General features: G+C 34.3%; 1 protein-coding gene across 1 annotated transcript in view; it reads right to left on the reverse strand.

Moving 5' to 3' along the window:
• Positions 1 to 5,018: 5,018 nt before the first annotated feature.
• The window catches only part of GABRG1 (gamma-aminobutyric acid type A receptor subunit gamma1), a 55,656-nt gene continuing 39,196 nt past the window's right edge, over positions 5,019 to 21,478 (reverse strand). The window contains exons 4-9 of the mRNA XM_068680251.1: positions 20,207 to 20,427; positions 17,190 to 17,272; positions 15,845 to 15,982; positions 15,551 to 15,703; positions 11,888 to 12,099; positions 5,019 to 5,983 (exon numbers count right to left, since the gene is read on the reverse strand). Coding sequence (XP_068536352.1) covers positions 5,705 to 5,983; positions 11,888 to 12,099; positions 15,551 to 15,703; positions 15,845 to 15,982; positions 17,190 to 17,272; positions 20,207 to 20,427 — 1,086 coding nt within the window. The 3' untranslated portion in view covers positions 5,019 to 5,704. The remainder of the gene's footprint in view (positions 5,984 to 11,887; positions 12,100 to 15,550; positions 15,704 to 15,844; positions 15,983 to 17,189; positions 17,273 to 20,206; positions 20,428 to 21,478) is intronic.

Consider the following 21,478-nt stretch of genomic DNA (forward strand, 5'->3'; position numbering starts at 1 on the left):
GAATTGGCAAAAAATATTATACTCTCTGTGGGGACAGTACTGGTCATTGTTGTTAAGAGTGTTTAACATTTTCAAATCTAAATGACAAAGTAGTCTTAATGCCACCCTACAGAGCCAGTCTGCCTCCTCAGCTGGATCAAAAGAAAATCGCTTTTCCAATGGCTAGACCTCTCATACATTCCCTGAATGAATTCAGTTCAGGGAAGCTTGAAGAGGAAACCTTTCTTTTGAATTCAGCAAGACTCAAACCATGATGATAAAGATCATTCTGTGAAGCCAGAAATGCAAACAAATTACTTCCAGGCTGGGTAATCTTTGAGTTTCAGGTAGGCATGCAGAGATGTATGGAAAAGCAGCTACCACAAAGAATTACAAAAAGGAAGCCTTATTACTGTGAGCAGACTCCTGTCTCTTTCTGGATCCTATCAGTTAGTGAAACTCAAGCCCTGTTTTCAGTAGAAAAATTGTCCTCATTTATACGTCATACACTTTCTAGTACTTTAATACTCTTTTCTTGACTAAGAACAGGGATGAAGAACATAGAACAGTTTATAGGTCTTAACATCCCCCATGGCTCCCTCACCCAGCTCATATTATGTTGATTTACCATAAGCAAAATTTGTAGGCAAAGCAAGATTTGTCACTGTGAAGGGAAATGAGATTGCTCAGCAATTTTACAGATATAGTTTCTTCCTTAAAATACCATGAAATTTTAATATATTTTTTAATACATATTGCAGATTTTTTAGTGGGCAAAAATACCTGCCTATAGATAAAAGGTGGAGATTCTTTATTCTATTACAGTTTTAAACTTTATCTGCTTACCTGCAATGGCAGCCTGAAGTTTCCTCTAAAGCCTTTGTAATGTTCCAGTTCTCTCGGTGAGATTTGCTAATACATAACCTCAAAAGTTTAGTATTCACTGGTCTAGAACAGGCCTCAGAACCCACAACCTGTAACAAGTTTTGGACATCTTGCCCAGGAGTGCAATCCAAATTATCCCACATATGCAAAAAATCAAATCAAATCAAATCAAATCAAATAAATAAAATAAAATAAAATAAAAATCCAGTGCCTTGTAACAGGACAGTCAACACAATGAAACTGTACATGTGCAAACAGATGTACAGGGATGCTTTTCCATTGTTCTGGAAGTAATAGCTCTGATCCATCTTCTAAACGAAATCATGTAGCCTGTTTGAAATCATAGACCAGCAGGCAGAACAGGCAGAATTCATCCTTTTTAAAAACAAAACAAAACAAAACAAAAACTGTTACCAGAATCCTTGGAGGACACTGGTTTATGCCTGACATGATCATAATCCACCTTTCCAACCTCTGAAAGAGAAAGAAACTTAGTGATCTAGGGGGCCATACTGTTGCATCATCAGTCAGATGATCCCTTCCATCTCGTTGTAACATTATCTTAGACGAGTATAATAATAACCTTTTTTTTTTCCTTTTTTTTTTTTTTTTCAGGTTTTGAGTCATCTGGCAACATGGCTTTCCAACTGCAATTGCTGGAACTATTGAAGCAGAAGCAAAGAAGACCATCAAAGGACATACTGATTTTTGTTGACTTAAACCACTTGGGTAAGAAGTACATGGTGTGAACCGGCACAGGTGTTTTCTCAGCCTGAAAAACCTTTGCCATTGAGTCAATTTCCCCCATGGCATGTTCATTGTGGAAATTCACTTTTTTTTTTTTTTTTTTTTTTTCAGGAGTGGAAGCACAACATTTCTTTCTAATTCCTTGTTTCATATTCTAAACTCTAGTCTAGGTAAGAAATTTTACTTCAGTTGCTATTCTCTCTATTATAAACACCACAAAATACAGTTTTATTTTACAAACATAAAATAATGTCTTTAATGTATAACTAAGCTGAGAACTGCAGTAAATTAAAAAAAAAAAAAGTTATGAAAGCAATGATTTTAAAAATGCAAATTAGAAGTATTAACATTAATCCTCAGTTTTATGGAAACAGTAAACTGAAATGATAACTGATACAATTAAATAAAATACATCTCTTACATCATGGCAATTTAAATCCAGATTCCTCCTGTTGAGCTTTCAATTGAAAGGCCAAAGGTGCTCACAAATTACAAATTGCAAAGTACAGTTCAGATAACAATTTTAAACAAATCTTTTACTACCATTACAAATAAGCAACAGAAAATTATAGAAACTGTGTTGGAGGTGATTCTCCTTCAAAGCCTTCCACAATCCTATGTCTCTGAATGTCAGAAAACTGGATAAGGTTAAAGTCTTTGAAGGACATCAACATGTGAATATAAAATACACTACCCAGAGCTCATGCGTTGGTTGCACTCTTACTGCTACTACATTAAACAGATGCATTCAAACACAGAAGACACGCACTGAAGATCAGGAAGTACGATCACAGACAAAACCTTACGAAAAAATAACACTTTGACCTGTACTTACTTTACAAGTGGTAAACACAAATGCAGGAAAGAAATGTCTCTGTTTTGAAAAATACATTTCAGGAGATGTTCACAATGGGTGCAAACAGTTTCCACAGACTTGTTTGTCCCCTCTCTGCCTTTCTGGCAAATTCTCCTCTGTGTCCCTTTCTTTCAATGAGAAAATGTTTTACTGAAGAGGCTTTGGCTCCCATCCTTAATGCTCAATGATTGGAGCTACTGAGCACTCATTATTGAAATTAATGCAAATTAAGCATGTCTTAATGGCATCAATTCAGGATAGCATCACTCTTTATGTCAGTACATAAGCACACACTTTTCTAAATTCTGGCCTAATTACAGTACTGATTAGGAATAGGTTTAAGCATGTCTTTAAGCAGTAGTGGTTAGAATAATAGGACTCCATATATTGTAATCCCAGCTATCAGCAAATGAGTTTTTTTACAGGTAGATTTCAAAAATGGTCACAGCATCTAAGCCTAGGTAACCATTGTCTCTGTTTCTTGCCTTTTTTTTTTTTTTGACCAATGCTTAGAGTTCTTGTAATTTATAGTTTACATGCAAACTGGAAAAAAAAAAAAAAACACATAGGACTAAAATAACACATTTATTACATGCTAAGTTACAGTTCACTGCATTCCCATTTCAATTTGAACTCACAGTACTATGGGAAACTGAAATGATTTCATCAGAAACAAATGAAATACACAGAAAAGTTTGTCAACAGACAGAAGCAAGTGCATCTCTAAACAAAAGTCATAACATTCAATAGATTTAATATTTCATTACATTGTTTTATAGAAATTAAAGATGAAAGACTTTTTATCCATCCCTCCTTTATTCAGGATGTTTTCTGTTGCCCAGGTAAACCACTGGAGGTTGATTGGCAACTGACAACCAAATAAAAAAACTAACTGGATGTGCTGTGAAATTTGTATTTCCCCTTGCAAAGTGACAAGTTCTTTCAAGTCCCTGTTGTTTAAAGATAAATGAATGACAAGCAGGAGCTCACAAAAATTTGGACCTGTATTGAGTAGCAAGTAGAATGACTTTCAAATATGCATCTAACATACTGCTACTGAAGCCACCTTCATCCCTCCTACAGAGGAAGATGTTTAGCGTGCTGTCAAAAAACATCACACTGCACTATGGAATTAAAACTGACATATTTCCATTGTACTGAACATTTTCTGAAAATGAGAATCTAAAGAAACAATAACATTGTTAATGATGCTGCACTTCTACCCTCAGTCTACCAGTCAGAGGAAGTAGGTGCTTAGAAAGGTCATACAACAGATGATGTTTGGCTAAAGAAATAAAGCTTGAACTAAAATGTGATCTTCTCAGTCACACTTGCTTCCAGAATCACCGCACATAGTCTGGCATTCTTTATTAAACTTTGGGGCTGAACACTGCAGTAACTGTTTACATATGTACTGAACATCTTATTAATTCTGGTACCAACTAGCCTATGAAAATCCATTACTTTTTTTCTGATAAAAATTCAGAGGAGGTAGCACATTCAGAAATATGGGGGAGGGGGTGGGAAGGTGGCTTCTTCCATGTATCATTTTCTATAATTAACCATTAATCATGTCTTTATCTCTAGTACCGAGCATCCTCACCTACAGCCAAATGTTAATCCCATTAATCCTCTTTAAAGATCTGTAAGGTTTTCTGTGTAATTCTGACTTCTACTTAATGCATATCTTAATTTTACAGTGATTTTTGCAAGCTCACTTGAGACCAGTTTCTTTCTGAGAAAGAAGGAAAGACTGCATTTTTCTATAATGAAGACAATGGATTTAAAAATAGAATTTAGACAGTAAATGCTGCCAGCCAGCAATAGTCAACACATAGAAGTTAGTCCAGAAAGACTACCACTGAAGAATTCCTACTAAAGGGAACAGAAGCTCTGACCATAGAAAGGTTAGAGTACTGGTCCTGTGATTTTGGGGGGATACATCCCATCTTGAAGAAGGATCTGTAATACATAAGAATTATATTTATTTTTTCCTCTTATGAAAAGGCTTTTTCATTAAGAAAAAGAAAAAAAAAGTATATATATCAAGGATATATATATATATATATATCAAGGAGGTAATTACACAGCAATCCGTAACACAGTATCAGTAAATCTGGCTTTGGCTCAGTGAGAATCATAAGCAGTAACAAACAGAATATACAAAACTATACTGTATGTGAAGCAGACCAGGTCCTATATTTTATTAGTAAATGGATAGGATGGATAAATGGTTTTAAATGGTTTTGAATACAAAGTCTATAGTAATACTAAAGGGTTTTTCCAAACTCTGATGATACAAATTCTACTAAACTCTTTAACTGTTTCTCTGCCCCTGAGTATGGATAAGACAAAGGAGATGGAGATGGGGAGGATGTGTAGAGTATTATGTTGAAGGGCCAACATAATAAGTTAGCCAACACCAGTCTGGATTCCATGAAATTAGAGCAATGGTAGCTAGGTAGGAATTTATCAAATTTGTAGCCCTCTTGGAGAACTCTGGGAAACCTGCAATAGTGAAATAAAAGCAGATGGAGTACAGACATACATGTAATCAAAGGCTGAAAGCCAAAAGCCTATATCAATGGTCAGGATAAGACAAGCTCAGAATTACCCTTGTGGATTTTTTGCAATATACGCATTTCTTGCTGCTCTTGTCTCTGTGTTTTGTATAAATATGAATGTGATTAATCATGACTTAACCATTCTTCTTAACATACAGCAGAGAACAAATATCTAGTTGAAAAATAGAAATGTTCCATTTCAACTTTTTAAAGTCAGGAGTTAATAAATATCATCATCTTATAGATGAAATGGATGAGAATAACTAATCTCGTATTATTAAGGCTTTATTTGTTAAGGTGTAAGAGATGCTACAAAATTCATCTGCATTATCATTTAGAACTGAAATTCAAAGGTTATGTAGAAATGTTCAGTTCAATAATATAGCCTTTTGTCTGTGCATTTTGTTAGAGCTGGACAAAAATAGGTTTGTTTTCAGATAACCTAAATCATAAAAAGTTTTATTTTTAAATTTCCTCTTCAAAATATGTTCTATAGTTGATCACAAGAGGGAGACCACATCATCATATTTTCTCTCATTGTTTCAGATTTTAAAAACATCCAATCTGAATCATTTTGGACCAGCTCTATTCTTTAGTCATTCCATGGTCATTCACTGAAAAGCATTGACAGATAACTAACTTTTTTTTTCTGAGTTTGTCCAACCACTGAAATTTATAGATAAAGATAGCCAATCCAATAAACAAGATTGAACAATGCAAAGGCTGTTGGAAAGAAGATTCGAGAATAGGAGTCAATTTTTGCAATACGAATGTGTATCCTTCCTTCTCTCCAAGATCCTGTGCGGCAGTCTTCAAAACAACAAAAGAAGCTAGCACAGTCTTTCCCTTCTAGGCACTCATATCCATAATCATCATCACGTTCGGGGAGATGATTAATGTTATTAATTGGAATCAGTGTTGATCCAGGTCGAACAGCAATTGCAGGTGGTTTCTTAAGAGAAAAAAAAAAAAAAGAAAAGAAAAGAAAAATACAGTGTTTGTTTTTGTTCTACCTTCTCATCAAATAATTCCATATGCTTCCCACAGCAAGGGCCACTATAAGCACATTAGCACAATATAAAGAAATTCAAATATTGCAGAAAACAGTTTTGGGAGCTTTGCAAATTATGAACTGCTCTATATAATCAGCTCAGGCATGCAAATATCATAAATGTTTTTCACCTACCACAGTGAAAACTGGGTTTTGATGGGATCTGGGAATACTGGATAAATAGTTACACAGATAGGGTTAGCTGATCCCATCTACACAACACTGTTCTTCTACACAGAAGGACATTTTGAAGTCAGCCACAGCTTGGTGACTGGGTCATAAACAAAACCATGGGCAGGATAGAAGCACCACTACCAAGGGAATGATGGCTTTACTATCATTTGGAATCTTTAGTACTGGACTGGGCTTGTTTCTGGATTTTCACTAAAGGAAGATAGTGGGATCAGAACAGCATTACTGTTGGATTTTTGCAGGCTGATACACACAAGGCCAGGTTATGTCATCTAACCCTCCAACGCTAAATCCCTAAATATGCCATGCTGAAAGAAACCAAGACATAAGGCTCCTTAGGAGAATGCCATGAAGTCAGTGAAAATGATTAATTTAGTTCTTAATTCTTACTTCTACTTTCCATGTGCATAACTCAACCTTCTTGCATTCTCATTAAAACTGAGTGTAACAGGTGTTAAGATTCATAAATAACTTTCACAGAAATAATCTGTGTGCCTTATTACCTATTACATATGTTGTTTGCTATTACCTTTCTTGTGACTTTCCACCTTCCTTATACTTGCACTACCACTGCCCATCTTTCCTCTTTTTATTATTTTGTTTCCATGTAGCTCTTCACTCCTTATCCTTGTTTTCCCAAATATTCCAAAATACATTCTCCCTTTCTCTGTCTGTCCTTGTTTTAATTTCTAAATCCCATAACCTTTTTACACTATTCTATAGTCATCTTGTTCACTCATTCTTTCGGTCCCATCCCACTTCTGGCATCTCCTAAAATTTTCAGACTGAATATGGTGGTTACATCAATACTGCTCTTACTTTTTTTTTTTCTTCTTGTCATACAAGGAATCAAAACAGGAAATAATGCAGTCATTAACTGAGTTTACAATGAAGTAATCAGCAACTCTCTCTACTGAAACATATAAAAGAATCCTTCATATAATTTATACATAATAGGAAAGTATGAAAGTATACATGATAGGAAAGTATGAGAAATGTATGAAAAGCAAGAAGCCACATCATATCAATTCTTCTGATGCTTTAGAGTCCAATTGTCCCACTTCCAGGAAATTACTTTGGCCAGTACACAGATGTCTATACATTGTTAAAGGAGGAACTTTATTGCTGCAGGGACATTTTACTACCATATCCCAAGGGGACAGTGTTAAAACTGTGCAGTATCCTCTATATTTTTAATAGCCTTTGTAACTTTATTTAATAAGCATTTTTACCAGAGGAAGATTCATACAGACTGCTGCTTCAACACTTTTTAGACATGATGACCTAGGGAGGTAATTATCATCCTAAAGGACCTCATTATTCTTTTCAGTTATGATAAAATACTGACAACAATAAAACAGCAGCTACATATGAGACATTACAAACAGATCTTATTTTTGTAAAATGTAACATTAAATTTGTTTTGAACTTACAAAACCATTACTTTTTTGAAATATATAGGGAAATATGTCTATTTAATATAGGCATGCCTATTTCTGACTTTACAAGAATTTTCTGACTGCTGGTTCCACCAAGAACCTTTAAGACTGATGGAATGATTCATTTTCATTCATGAAATAAAATAGGAATTCCCAACTCAGAAACATCATGGTAGGAAAAAAAAATGATGGTACAACTTTTTATTGTTGACGGGACAAATGATTTCTAATTTTCTGAGAATTGATACCTCATCTTTATCTGTGCCTAATCTGGAGAATATCTCTCCCCCAAAATAGATATAGATTATAAAAATGTTTTTTTTGCAATCAAAACCAATCATTATGCATTACATGGGATTAAGACCACAGTAAAGAATGAAGTGAGACTTCATAATCAATGTGTTAATTCAACACCAAAAGGGGAAGGAATGTTTTATATTTCAAGGGTACATTGATCACATGACCTAACTCACCACTCAGATTACTATAGTAGTCACCTGCTCCCAAGAATTACTGACATATCACAGGAAGACATTCAGAGAAGGGAAACAAGGAAATAGTCCATTCCACAGCAAAACGGAAGAAAAACTAAAACAGTCCTATAAGAAGAGCAGCCAAGGAAATCCTTACTTTTCAATAGCTTGTACCTTCAGAATCCCAGCAGGATTCTCCAGCACTCAGTGATCGTTTGCTCTGGAGTTTCTTCTGTTGCTGGAAATATTACCAGCATTCTCCCTGCCATCTGTTCAACAAATCCTATGTTATACCACCATAGTAGATTGAAACTAGCTTTTGATGTACATGTAGAATTTTGTAGAGGTGCCCTGAGAGAGGCAGAAAGAGTGCCATCTTACAGGCCTAGCTCCTTACAGGGAATACATAACATGTACATAAAACAATGTAATAAGGAAAAGGAGGTGGGGTGAGGGGATAAGATGTGAAAAAGTTATAATGTTTTTCAAAATATCAAATGAAATCTTTAAGGTAAATCTGGAGATCAGGAAAGGACAAAACTAAAATAAATTCCTTAGCAATTTGGCCTACTGAGCCCAACATGGATCCACATCAATGAGAGAAAACACATCTAGGATCCATAACCTATGAATTTAGAGATTACAAAGCAGAGCTCAAATCATCAGAAAGGTGAATAGTCCAGAAAGAACAAAGAAACTTGTAGTGACAACTGGTAACTTGAACAAACAAACAAACAAACAAAAAATCATCTAACCTTTTCTTTTTTTTTTCCATTTTTGGCATAAGTGGGTTTATGGTGTGTGGCAAAGTAGAATACAATACTTCACAATAACATGAACTCATGTTATTGGCAGAGACTGGCAGGGACTTTAAAAAAAAAAAAGTATATAGAGTACTATATGTGTACTGTGCATGTACATAACTATTAATACTGCAGATAAAATTCTACATACAGTGACAAGCATTTATAATACTCTGCAGTAAGATGAAAACCAAATTAGTTTGAATTAACAATAACACATGTACAAAAGACAGCCATCATCTGTGGAGCTCATAACATAGGCAATACATTCACTTCAGGTAAAATGGAAACCAGAACAAGATCCACAACTTATTAAGTTTAATCTTTCCTGCCCAAACTCATTATCATTACTAATGTGGATTTGCATAAGCCAATTCATAGTACCTTTCTTGATTTATGCCAGAACATATTTTGTAAGATAATAATATTGCAGTAATCATTTGTAAAATCTCACCATTACTTCACAAGATCTTTTGTTACACCTTTTCGCATCAGTTCTTGGAATAATATTTTATTGCATTTTGAAATAGAAATAAAACTTATGCAAAGAAATTTTTCTTAGGAAAACACACCTGTGAATAAGAACTTTTCAGAAAAAAATAAAATGACTATTTGAATTAAATTAACTAAATTGTGTAGACTTTTCTTTTTTAATTGCACATCCATAATTGCACAAAAGAATGAATAGTAGTCTCTGACAAAGAAAAAAAAAAAAAGAAAGAAAGAAAAAAAGAAGAAATAAATCCAGATCTGTAATTGTGTGACTTCCTATTGATTAACCAGATATTTTGTTTAATTGCTCTGTTTGGAGCAAGAAATTTTAGATTTTCTTAAATTTTAATAAAAACTTTATTTATTGAATGAAAATCCTTTACATCTAAATATATTCAATTTGACACCCCCCTTTTTTTAGCCATTTCTTATCTAGTATGCTCTTAAAGCCATAATGTGCTGAAGCATGTTTAAAGAACTGTATGTGAAAATATTTTTTTTCACTCTTTAGAAATAAAAGGCATGTTTTAAGAACAAAGTAAAACACAACTGAAAAGTGTTTTGAGTATTATTATTACTTCTAATCTTAGTCCAAATGTCAGCTGTTTATTCGATGTGTCTTAGTTTATATTTCACTATTCTTCTATATTTTGCATTATTTTATGTGTGGAAAATCTCAAAGCACTTGTCAGATTATTGCACAAATGGCTGATATAGGAAGACAAGTTCTGGAAGGTATCAGTGTTCCATTTCTTGAGAGTATACTTTCAAACCACTTCAATGTCTGCTGATTTGCCACCAGCTGATCTTTATTTTCTCACTGGTTTGAATATGCAGTAATCCTCCTCTCTTCACTTTTTCCTTGTTGCGTGAGCTGTGCATACACCCATTTCTGATCCCTGATCCCTAAGTGTTGTAGAGACTTCGTTGCCACAATAATCTCAAACTGAACTGAAACTATACTAACACTGGGATGTACCCCAAATTCTGCAGCCTCTATCATTAAGCAAAGACAGTAAGTTTAGCTGTGGCCCTTGCTAACACCTACCTTCCATGCAGTTGCTCTTACCACTAACAGCGAGGAGGTTTTAGGTCTACATTTTCCAATTGACTTCCAATTTTCTTGTCTGGGATTCCCTGAGGATCATGGTGATACCCGACAAAGGCAGGATAGTGTAGTACTAACCTTTCACCACTAGTCTTGTTGTATATACCAAGCTGATACTCTTGGACCAGCTCACCATTATTAGTTGTCCATATGAAACAAAAGGACTCTCACTTCCCTGCTATTAAGCCACAGCAGTTCCACAGAGCTGCCATAAAACAATTTCCCACAATAGCACTGCTCAAAACAGGTGCACCAGCACTTACTGATGTGAGTCACAAAACAGATGTGGTTCATACCAGGATTTCTGCAATTTCATATCTGGACTTCTAATTTCATTTCATCTTCTGTTTGATCTTACACAGGTGTCATTCAGCCCTCTCCCAGGAAAGACAACTGATTTGTCTATGCTACAACTTGTTTGGATGAAATGATCCAAAAGTGGGCTTTACAACTTTGTCCTTCCTTTTATTCGGTCCCAAAGAAGACTAGAATAAAGCCTCAACTAATAGGACTACTGTTCTAATGAATAAGCTATTTAATTCCTTTACCTAAATATTTTAGTAATTTAAAGATTAGTTTTAAATATTTGTACTGTCTTCCAACAATGGATTTTTTCAGAAATTCCAATATTCTAACCATGTGAACAGAAATTCTCTTAAAATAGAATAGTATTTACTCCTATGATATCTGGGCATTCGTACAAGAAAAACCTCAACTGGTAAAAAAACAGCAGATTCATTTTACCAGAAAGAAACATGGAAGTAAATGAAAAAATTACTTAAAGTACTGTTTATGAAGTGAAAGAGGGTCAGAATTCTAACTGGTAATAAGCAGTTTTTCCTCTGCAGTGTTAGCAAGGTAAGACCCAAATGACATTAGGTGATACAGACCCTAACAAATCCTCACAGCTTCAGTCCATTTACATTATCTTTGTTGCTAAAATCTTACCTGTGGCTCTTTGACAGATGTTGTTTCCAGAAATGCTTTGCCCCTACAGAACTCTCCATAGGCACAAGCTCCATGGGCAGCTGTAGAAGCACCATGGGCATAGCATGGAAAATTACATCAAAACAACCCTCTAGGGTGTTTTAGACTGGTGTTATCACCCACGTATGAGTGGAATGATCAAAAGTTTGCTTTTTAGTAGTATTTACAGAAAACGGATACAAACCCCCACTTATATAAAAATAATTAAATAAATAAATATATAAGCTGTCTTTGAAAAAGTACCTCAAAATTAATATGATAATAAAATCAAGAACCATTTTTTTCCTTCTTAATCATTTAGTTAAACTTACTGATGGCTTAGGTTTTGCCTTCTTATCTTTTCCTTTGTCCCCTTTTCTGTTGCTGGTAAAATAATGCAAGGTGCCATATTCCATCAAGGCAGCAAACACAAAAATGAAGCAAACTGAGACAAAAAGGTCCATTGCTGTCACATAGGAAACCTTTGGGAGTGACTTCCTGGCAATTGTACTCAATGTTGTCATGGTCAGCACCGTTGTAATGCCTGTTTGATAACGAAAGTAAGAAAGACAACAGAAAAGTAAGGAAATATATGAGTAATTTGATCATATTGTTACTATTTATATATAAATACACTACACAAATTAGCCCTTAATTCATTCATGAGGCATACAAGAACTGAGCCACAACAGGATTCATCCTAGATCACATTCATACACACTGTGGATCCAGTGCCCACCAGGGGATCATTCAGAAGGTACCACATTTCACCTTTAATTTAAATCCTTCCCATATTCAACACACATCAAAGAAAACAAGACACTGATAAAGTTTGTATAATTTTATAAATGTTACAGAATGCATGTGTAAAACAAGTACAATAGGCAAAGTGGTACAAATAAGCACACATTTTATAAACAGGTAAAAGACCCTTGGTTCTTGGTAGTTTAAAATGTCTAAAAACACACACAGATAAAATAAAGGTGCATTATATATCAATAATGAAAAATAATAACAACAACAACAAAAACAGAAACAATAAACTTTCAGAAAGCATCAGAAAAAGGAATTCGGTACTTGAAGGGGACTTATAAAAAAGATGGGGAGCAACTCTTTGCTCAATCGGATAATGACAGAATGAGGGGAAGTGGATTTAAACTAAAAGAGAGGAGATTTAGATAAGAAGTTGGGAGGAAATTCTTTGCTCAGAGGGTGGTGAGGCACTGGAACAGGTTGCCGAGAGAGGTTGTGGATGTCCCAAGACCAGGTTAGATGAGGCCCTGAGCAACTGATCTAGTGGGTGATGTCCCTGCCTAAGCAGGGGGGTTGGAACTATAAGATCTATGAGGTACCTTCCAACCCAAGCTATTCTATGATTCTATGATTATATGGTTATATGATTATATGAATAATGTTTACAACTATTTGCTTCTGATTTGTAGTAGGTCAAATTAGATGACTCTCTTAGCCTTTCTGGTCTCATTCTTTGTTACTAGATATTTTTTCAACACTTTGTCTTTAGTAATAGAAAATGTTTCCCTTTATTTACTTATATATAGGTTAATTAAATGAACAAGCTTGGTAGAAATTTGCTTAGTATCTCAACAATACCCCTTTCACTGGTTTAACATTTAGAAGGTGTTAACACTTTCTTCTTATATGTGATGCTTCAGGGAGATGCAAAGCTTTTTCATAGTAGTCCAAAATTAAGATGTGACCTTTACTTTGGAGAGCAATACTTGAACACACACATAATTTGTTACTTACATGTGCAGGCTTATTGAAAAAAAAAAAAAAAAAGTTAAAAGTTTTTGTTTGTTTGTTTGTTTTTTTAAGTGCTATACCAGTCTATGGCTTTCTATGGCTTTTCAATCAAAACATGGAATCAGGAGTTGCTATTGACTGATGATGCAGGAGGGAAGCAGAGGTGATTTTGCAACAGATTTTTCAAAGAAATTACTTGCCTAAAAGGGCACACAGACAACCACACAGTTTTTCAGTAGTGTGCTTTGCTCCCAGTAGATGTTTTTGAGAATCAATTAGACATTGCTCTGCAAAATTATGTATCCAAAGGCCTTTAATCATTGCAATCCTTCTGCTTTGGGAAACCCCAATCTGCCAGGATCTTCCAGCATGTATGCAAGAAAAATTACCAAGCAGTTTATATATACCTCATTTATATATACCATTTTATATAGACCCCAGCACAGACTCCAGGTTGGAAGTGACACCCACTATTCCCTCTGCTGGCTTCTGTTCCAAAAGGGTGAAAGATGACATGGACTTTTCCAGTCCTCTCCGCTCTGTGGAAGGAAGCAAACCTTCCACAGCATCACGACTACTTGCCATGATGCACCTTACTTAGTTTTGGATTTCTTTTCTTAATTTATCAGTCCTTATTTTATTTTTTTCCCTTTAAAATTACATCTGTTTAACGTCTAAACTCCTTAACTCTTTTTTTTTTCTTCATCAGGACGCCTGCATTTGAGAAAAGTCATCCTACAATCTGCCAAATATTGGCTTTTGATTATTCACACAAAAGGAACTGAGAGTTAACTGCAGGGAGCCATAAATATGATATGGCAAACATTTGTAGTACATCTCAAGTAGATGAAAGACAGTACTGCTGAAGTGACAGCATGAAAACTCTAGTTTCAACATGAGATCCAAAGCAAATTTGCTGAGTTAGTTGTACAGAAAAAGCACTCTGTAAAAAGAACAAATTAGATACTAGCAGGATACCAATATGACAGTTTTTTTTTGTTACAGCTAGAATCCTCTTAGACTGTCCCCAAAATGATGCCCAATGATTACAAAGTAAAAGAAATTTTATAATACATTTATTAATATCAAGAGATAATTTCACTTATTTATTCAAGATTTTATGCTCTCTTCACTAACCTTCACAGAACTTTTGAATAGCACATATGTAAGATCCAAGACTTGGATTTTCTTCCCTTACCTCTTAGGCTACTAGCCATGCTCATTTTTGCTTAATTTCTTTCTTGACTCATTAATCTTCCAGTCCCGACTGGACTGTAGTCCACTTTCAATGGAAAGGCAGGGAGTTTCCTACTTCTAGTAGGAAATGCTCCTACCAAGTGGGAATGGTGTATTCAAAACCCTTTAAAATGATGAAGATTTCTCACATCCTAAGATGTGAGAGATCTCAACTCTTGGCCTTTCCAAAAAGAAGGGGTCATACTGCCATTACCAGTTTTACTATAATCACCCACCAGTGCTAAGCTGTGAATTGCTAATGTGCATCCTATGCCTTCCATGCATCTCCGTCTATTACGAATATATTGGGACTATGACACTTCTACAAGTCAGTGTATGAATCCCAGATGATCACATGTAGGAGGCTAGTGCCACACTAATCAGTTCAGCCACGATAACATTAACACAGAACTAAAACTGTAGTGAACTTGCTACATTTAAGTAATATCTGTAATAAAATCAATGTCCCAAAGGACAGAAACAGAAAATTTGCAATTTAATGTGCTTAAATGCTTGAAGTTCAACTTTGGTTGCAAATTTTCTCTCTTATCTTGGACTTAAGAGAGCAATTTGTTTTCATTATTAAAACAAACAAATAAACAAAACAAATTCACCAAACACACACACATAAAATAAAATAAACAAAATAAAATAAAATAAAATAAAATAAAAACAAAAAACATATCTACACAGTTTTCTGGAGAATGGAGATGTCAAAAAAAAAAAAAAAAGAACATAAAAAAGAAAAATATATATTTATGTGAACAGCAGCATGTCCACAAGGCCTGGGTCAATATTTCCAGATTTTCATTCTCAACACTCCCTCCTTGTGCTGTGCTACTACAGCTGGATCCTCATACCTTGCAGTTCAAGAGAAAGGGTAAGCAACGGTCATAACCTGAAGGGGAATAAACTGTGGTTAATTCAGTGCCCTCTGCAGTTTTGTATTCCTGCGGAGTACCAGAACCTTCGGAGGTGACAAAACACATCCTTACCCAGAGATGTCCTTGCAGGAACTGCATCCTTATTGATCCAAAATGACACCCATGAAAGAACAACTGTGAGAATACAAGGAATGTATGTCTGGATAGTGAAATATCCCATACGTCTGCTGAGATCAAAGAAGATTGTCATAATAATATAATCACCTACAAATTAAAAATAAATAAATAAATAAATAAATAATGCATTCTTGGATGACATTTAAAATGGGTTTTAGTTATATCTTCTTCTATTATATTTGTTCTACATTGACATTACATGCAATAAAACTTCACACTTTGCCTTACCAGACAGAGTATGAGAAATTTCAGTTGTATTTCGTAACCCTACAAATGCAAACTGGTACAATCTCCAGTATTTTGGATCTGCTACTTCAACAGAGGTTTTCTTCCATTTGTATTCTATTTCATTTCTGGGATATCCATCTAGAACAAAACAGAGCAAATCAAGTATTCAGCCATGGTATATATCAAAGCATGTTTTGTGATTTCTGAAGTTTTTTATAAACTAAACTAGGGCAATATATAAAGTGCATCAGAAAGTGAGAAAATCTGTACTCCACCTGATACACCTAACAATAACAAAATATCTAGCCTAACTTTTAAGTCTAGCTAGTGTGATCAACCAAAAACAGTACAAATACAACTGGTTAGGAAATACCTACACAAAATTTTGGAGCTCTGACATGAAAAACTGTCTCAGAGTCATCACTATGTATCAATATGTAATATACATTAAGTTTAATAGACTACAAAGAGCTTAAAAGTATATATACACTTGCTAGTTTATACGTTGGTAAAATTTCAGTTTCCTAGCATGGATTTTTGTGACTGGAGTCACTGTTCAGTAATCCAACTGGAACTGCAACCTTCTTGATTTTCATGTGTTTCACATGTTGTTCCAAATTATCCAAATTTTATTTAATCATCAGAGCTACCAAAGTTAATTTAGCTAGAAATATTAAAAAAGAAAGTGCTAAATGAAAATATTCATTTAAGAAGAATCACTGAAGTTTGATTTCATTGCCTATTAGATTTCACATTTAGGAATAAATTGTTTAGCTGTGTTCAGGTTGTTTAGGATTCTTTTGCCAGTAATAGAACAATTCCCTTAGGAACAGTATATATATATTTAACATAGTTTATATTAAAAAAATAAGTCTGTATGTTGTATTTGTTGCTCATATAAGTAAGTTCGACTGAAAGTAGAAGGAGTCGTTATATTGATTTAGCATTTACAAGAACAGGCTGAAGAGAGCAGGTCTTTTTGCTCTTAAGTATACCACATGGAACCAATTCAAAGCTGGCCAGTATGGCAGGCGTTAAAAAATAAAGTTCTTCCAGGAAAATAGATTCCTATTAACTGGAATGGGCACTGCATCACATTCCTAAGCAATATGATTATTTTTAAAGCTGCAACTAAATGAAACACATGTAATTCAACTCATTCATTATTGCATTTAATAATGCAATAAATAATACGATAAATCAAAGCAAATTATAAACAAGTCTGTTATTTTTCCTTCAGTGCAAGGCGTTAAAAAGTAATTACTTGCTCTCTTGTTGCCAAAACTTAGGGAAATTTAAAGCCTTAATGTAGAAAGAGAAGAAAACAAAGTATTGTACCACCTACAGCTTGAAAATTCCAGTGGACAGGAGTGTTCATCCATAGGAAAGTTATGAAGCTGAAGATAACATTCAGCATTAATTGTCAGTCTAATTAGAAAATGAAATTAAAAAAAAAGAAAGAAAGAAAGAAAGAAAGAAAGAAAGAAAGAAAGAAAGAAAGAAAGAAAGAAAGAAAACAAAAAAGAAAAAAAAAAAGAAAAAAAAAAAGAAAAGAGAAAAAAAAAAAAGGAAAAAAATAAAAAGACAAGGGAGATTATATTCAAGCATCCAGACATCCAGAAACTTCAGACTAGATAGTAAAAAGCATGCACTGAAATCAGTTTTGCCACTTAATGGACCTTATGGATAGCCAACTGTGTATCTGCAAAAAGCATCCACCATGACCTTTGAAGAACAAAAAACTATCATCACATGCAGCCTGAGGACCTGTGTTGTTTCAATTGCCATATCAAGTCAATTTCAAAAATGTCAAGTGATTTGAGGGATTTCCCAGATGTCTCTTAAAGAAAAAGGGGTAAAAGAATGGGGATGAAGGCAGGGCAAGGAGAGGAGTTTATTAAACCAAAACTTTAACATAGGGCCTGCTCTACGCTTATGGAAGAAGCTCTGGTAAAGACAGTAGTATGGACTGGAAAGAGCAGTCATAACATTTCTACTCATCGAATGTCTAAGGCACTTAAGTTATTCAGGTAGCTAATAAACATTTTAGAGGCAGTTTTGAACTCATACTATTTGGACAACAGAAATATTTGCTGCTTTTAAAAAACACTATTACAGATTTCCAAAGATCTTCCAAGCAACGAATGAGAAAAACAGTTCAACTAACTTTCACTTGAAAGCTAGATTAAAGGGTTTCACTCTGAACTGCCTTCTTTGCATTTAGAATAGTTCCTTGTCTGATGGTACTACAGTGAAGAAAATCAGAATTTCTTCTAAAGTAAGACTTTGAAAATTAACATGAAAATTAACAAAATGCTCATGTGCTGAAGTGTATGCAATACTTCCATACCAGAATAAAAGGGATAGGAAAAAGGTTGTTCCATGCACTACCATAAAACACCATAAATCTGTGAATTAAGTAGTTATTCTACCCAAAATGTCATTAGGTTTCCCAAAATCTGACCTGACCAAGAGAAAGATATGGGATTATAAGGGAAAGTGTAGTTCTTTTTATACACCTTGGGCGGGAGGGGGGGGGGGGGGAGGAGGGGGGAGGAGGGAAGAGACCTCTGGAGATACTTTTCAAATTTACCAACTATGGTATATGCATTTATTGCCTTTGCTTTCCATTTTAAGTCTTTCGATAATCAAGCACTTAAAGAAAAAGACAACAAAACCAGACTTCTTTAAAAGCAATGCAACCAGATCTGGAATCACTGAAGGGTGCAAAGGAATGAGTAAGGTCTAAGCTCAGAGTAAACTCAGTAGGCCAGAATGTAAGAGTAACTGAGCATTAAAGAATCAGCACACCTTGAGTTAGGAAAGAGTGGTGGTGCAGGGGAATCTGGAGTACTGTCAGACTTACTTATTGTTGCTTCAATCAGCAACCTATGGTTTTCTCACTGTTATTCCACTTAAGGCTAAAATCAGACCATAATCTCAACTATACAGATGTTTGCTTTTTACAGTGCCAGGTGAATACACAGTTTTGCTCTTTTATTACTAGCTTACTGCACTTTATAGCTCAAACTCCAGCACAATAACTCTAAACTATTGCTTTGGGAGAGCTCACATTTTTTGGTTTGTTTTGCTTGTTTGATTGATATATTAAACTGTTAAACTAAACAGACAATGGAAGGGTAAAGTCTAAGTATGAATTTTTCGCTAAAAATAAATAAATAAATAAATAAATAAATAAATAAATAAATAAATATCATGTTAACAAAAGAGACTATATAGGGATTTTTATAAACACCAGAAGAATAAACTGTTTACAAAGTGCTCTCCCAAGGTATTCATATACCTTCAAATGAAGCATATTAAGAAAAAATTAAGGGAACAGAATCTCTTTAAAACAATACAATTATTCTTTCTTCTGTTACAGAATACTTTTACAAAATACTCATACAACACTAACAGCCTGCATATGAAAACATCATAAGTGAGAAAAAGAAAGTAATTTAAACTTTCTACTTTAAATAGTAATCATGATAGTAATAACTGATGGAGAGCAGAATCAGATTTACGGCATCTTTTGCATTCACTAACAGCTCCAAAACTAGCAAGATTTTTTAGACTTTCTTGCGAAATGAAAATAAAAACTGAGAGATGACCCTAAAATCCTTTCTGTAGACTAAAGCTATTCAAGAACTCTTTGATAAGTGACTAAAAGATCAGTACAGATAACCTAGATGCAAAACTTTAAATCATCTAAAGCATGCCCCATTTACCAAGCAGATTAATTGCCAACATGTTTGCTTATGCCAAATTTGGAGGAACAGGTTTAAAAGCTTTTTAGGGTAAACACGTAAAGTAGTATAGGCAGAACTTGGTCCTTAGAATTAATTAAACTTTTTATGATTTTTATTTTTTGAAGCACTCATATTTTCCTGATAGAATATAATTTGGTGGAAATTAAATACTGAACTGCTTAGCACAGAAATGTGTTAAATGATTTATGACTAGATCTGTGTTAGCTTAATGACAGACCACCACTATTATGTGTTACTATATATGTTACTGATATATTGACATATGTTACTGGCTACATAATATCTTTTTTTTTTTTTTTTTTTTAATCCTGTCTTTACCTAAATGTAATTAAAATTTGCTATCCATTTCAATTGGATCTACCCAATGATCTGCGCAATATATTTCAGTACTAACTATTTTACTAACTATTTTATGTTTTTCATGATCAAATAATTTATTCTTTTTCTCCTTAGAAAATTTTCAAATTCCTGTGGTCCAAGAAAGAATTGTCAGAGACATGCTCCATATTTTTTATTTTCATATTCTTAGCTATAACAATTCTGTTTGTTTTTTTGTTTTTGTTTTTCTACTTATTTATTAAGAACCCACCTTAGAGTGTATAATACTCTTCCATCACTCCAGATTCGAAGTAAGCGATTTGGAGTTGTAATCCAGTGAGCATCAGATTTCCTTGAGTTCCGGAAGAAAGTGTCTGGAATCCAAATTTTTCCAACCATATTGCTGTTAAGCATAAGCACTTTCATTGAGCTGTTAAATTTTAGACGACTGTCATACCAAGTCTGGGCAAAAATTATATCTATGGTGTATTCCTAAAAAACAAACAAACAAACAAACAAACAAACAAACAAAAAAACACAGAGAAATATCTATATCTATGTATACATTTACCAAAGCCTGCAAGTCAATAATTTGTAATTCATATATAAATGCAAGGCCACCTCTTCTATTCTCTTTTGTATCATTTGTGTTGCACTCGGCTGCCCCAAGCTAGGAAATTACAGACTGATGAAAGGCACATACAGCCTTCTGCCGCTACCTCCTCTCCCCTGAAACATAAGGGAGGAGCTAAGGAGTAGGAGACCTGATAGAAGCTTGTTGTAACTTGGTGGTCCTCAGAAAACACAACGAATTCTGGGGCCACAGACAGAAATTTAAGATCAGCCTTTATAATTCTGGGCTAGACTACATACTACATACTACATATAGACTACATACTACAGACAGAGATTCTCCATTGCTTAAAAAGCAAATCAAAAAAAAAAAAATTCTTACGTTTTTCCTCTCCCCAAAAAACTTCACAACATATGCTTTAAGGTCCTTCAAGAAAGCTACAATCATCTTCAACATTCAACAACAACAACAAAATAATAATAAAAAATCATCCAATGGCCAAATTTCAGATTTTGAAAAATTCTTGGATATACAGGAAGTGAACAACTCAGATTGCAGAATTACCTGTCTTAGGTATCTGCCTTATATATTTACTACATACACACAAAATGTGTGACATTATCATAGTCAGGAAAGGAATTTCCCTAAAGGAACTTGACATTACTTATTAGATCCTGAAGAAAACTTTTTGGATAGAAAGCAAACTCCTCAGTAGACTTTTATGGATATAAAATAAAAGTGGTGAATAATAATAATAAATAATAATAATAATAATATTAAACAACTTAGCCTTTTAATGAAGCAATTCTTGACACAGTAAAGAGGGAGATACGCACTGAAATAAAAAATTCATAGCATCTGCAAAGAATCCCACCATTTGCTCCTCCACATCACATAAAGAAGCGAAGCTTCCGTTGTGTTTGTCACAGCTCCAGACCATGGCTCTGATCTAAACATCAATAGCCACTC

Source organism: Anas acuta, chromosome 4 (genome assembly GCF_963932015.1).
Source record: "Anas acuta chromosome 4, bAnaAcu1.1, whole genome shotgun sequence".
NCBI classification, from domain to species: Eukaryota; Metazoa; Chordata; class Aves; order Anseriformes; family Anatidae; genus Anas; species Anas acuta.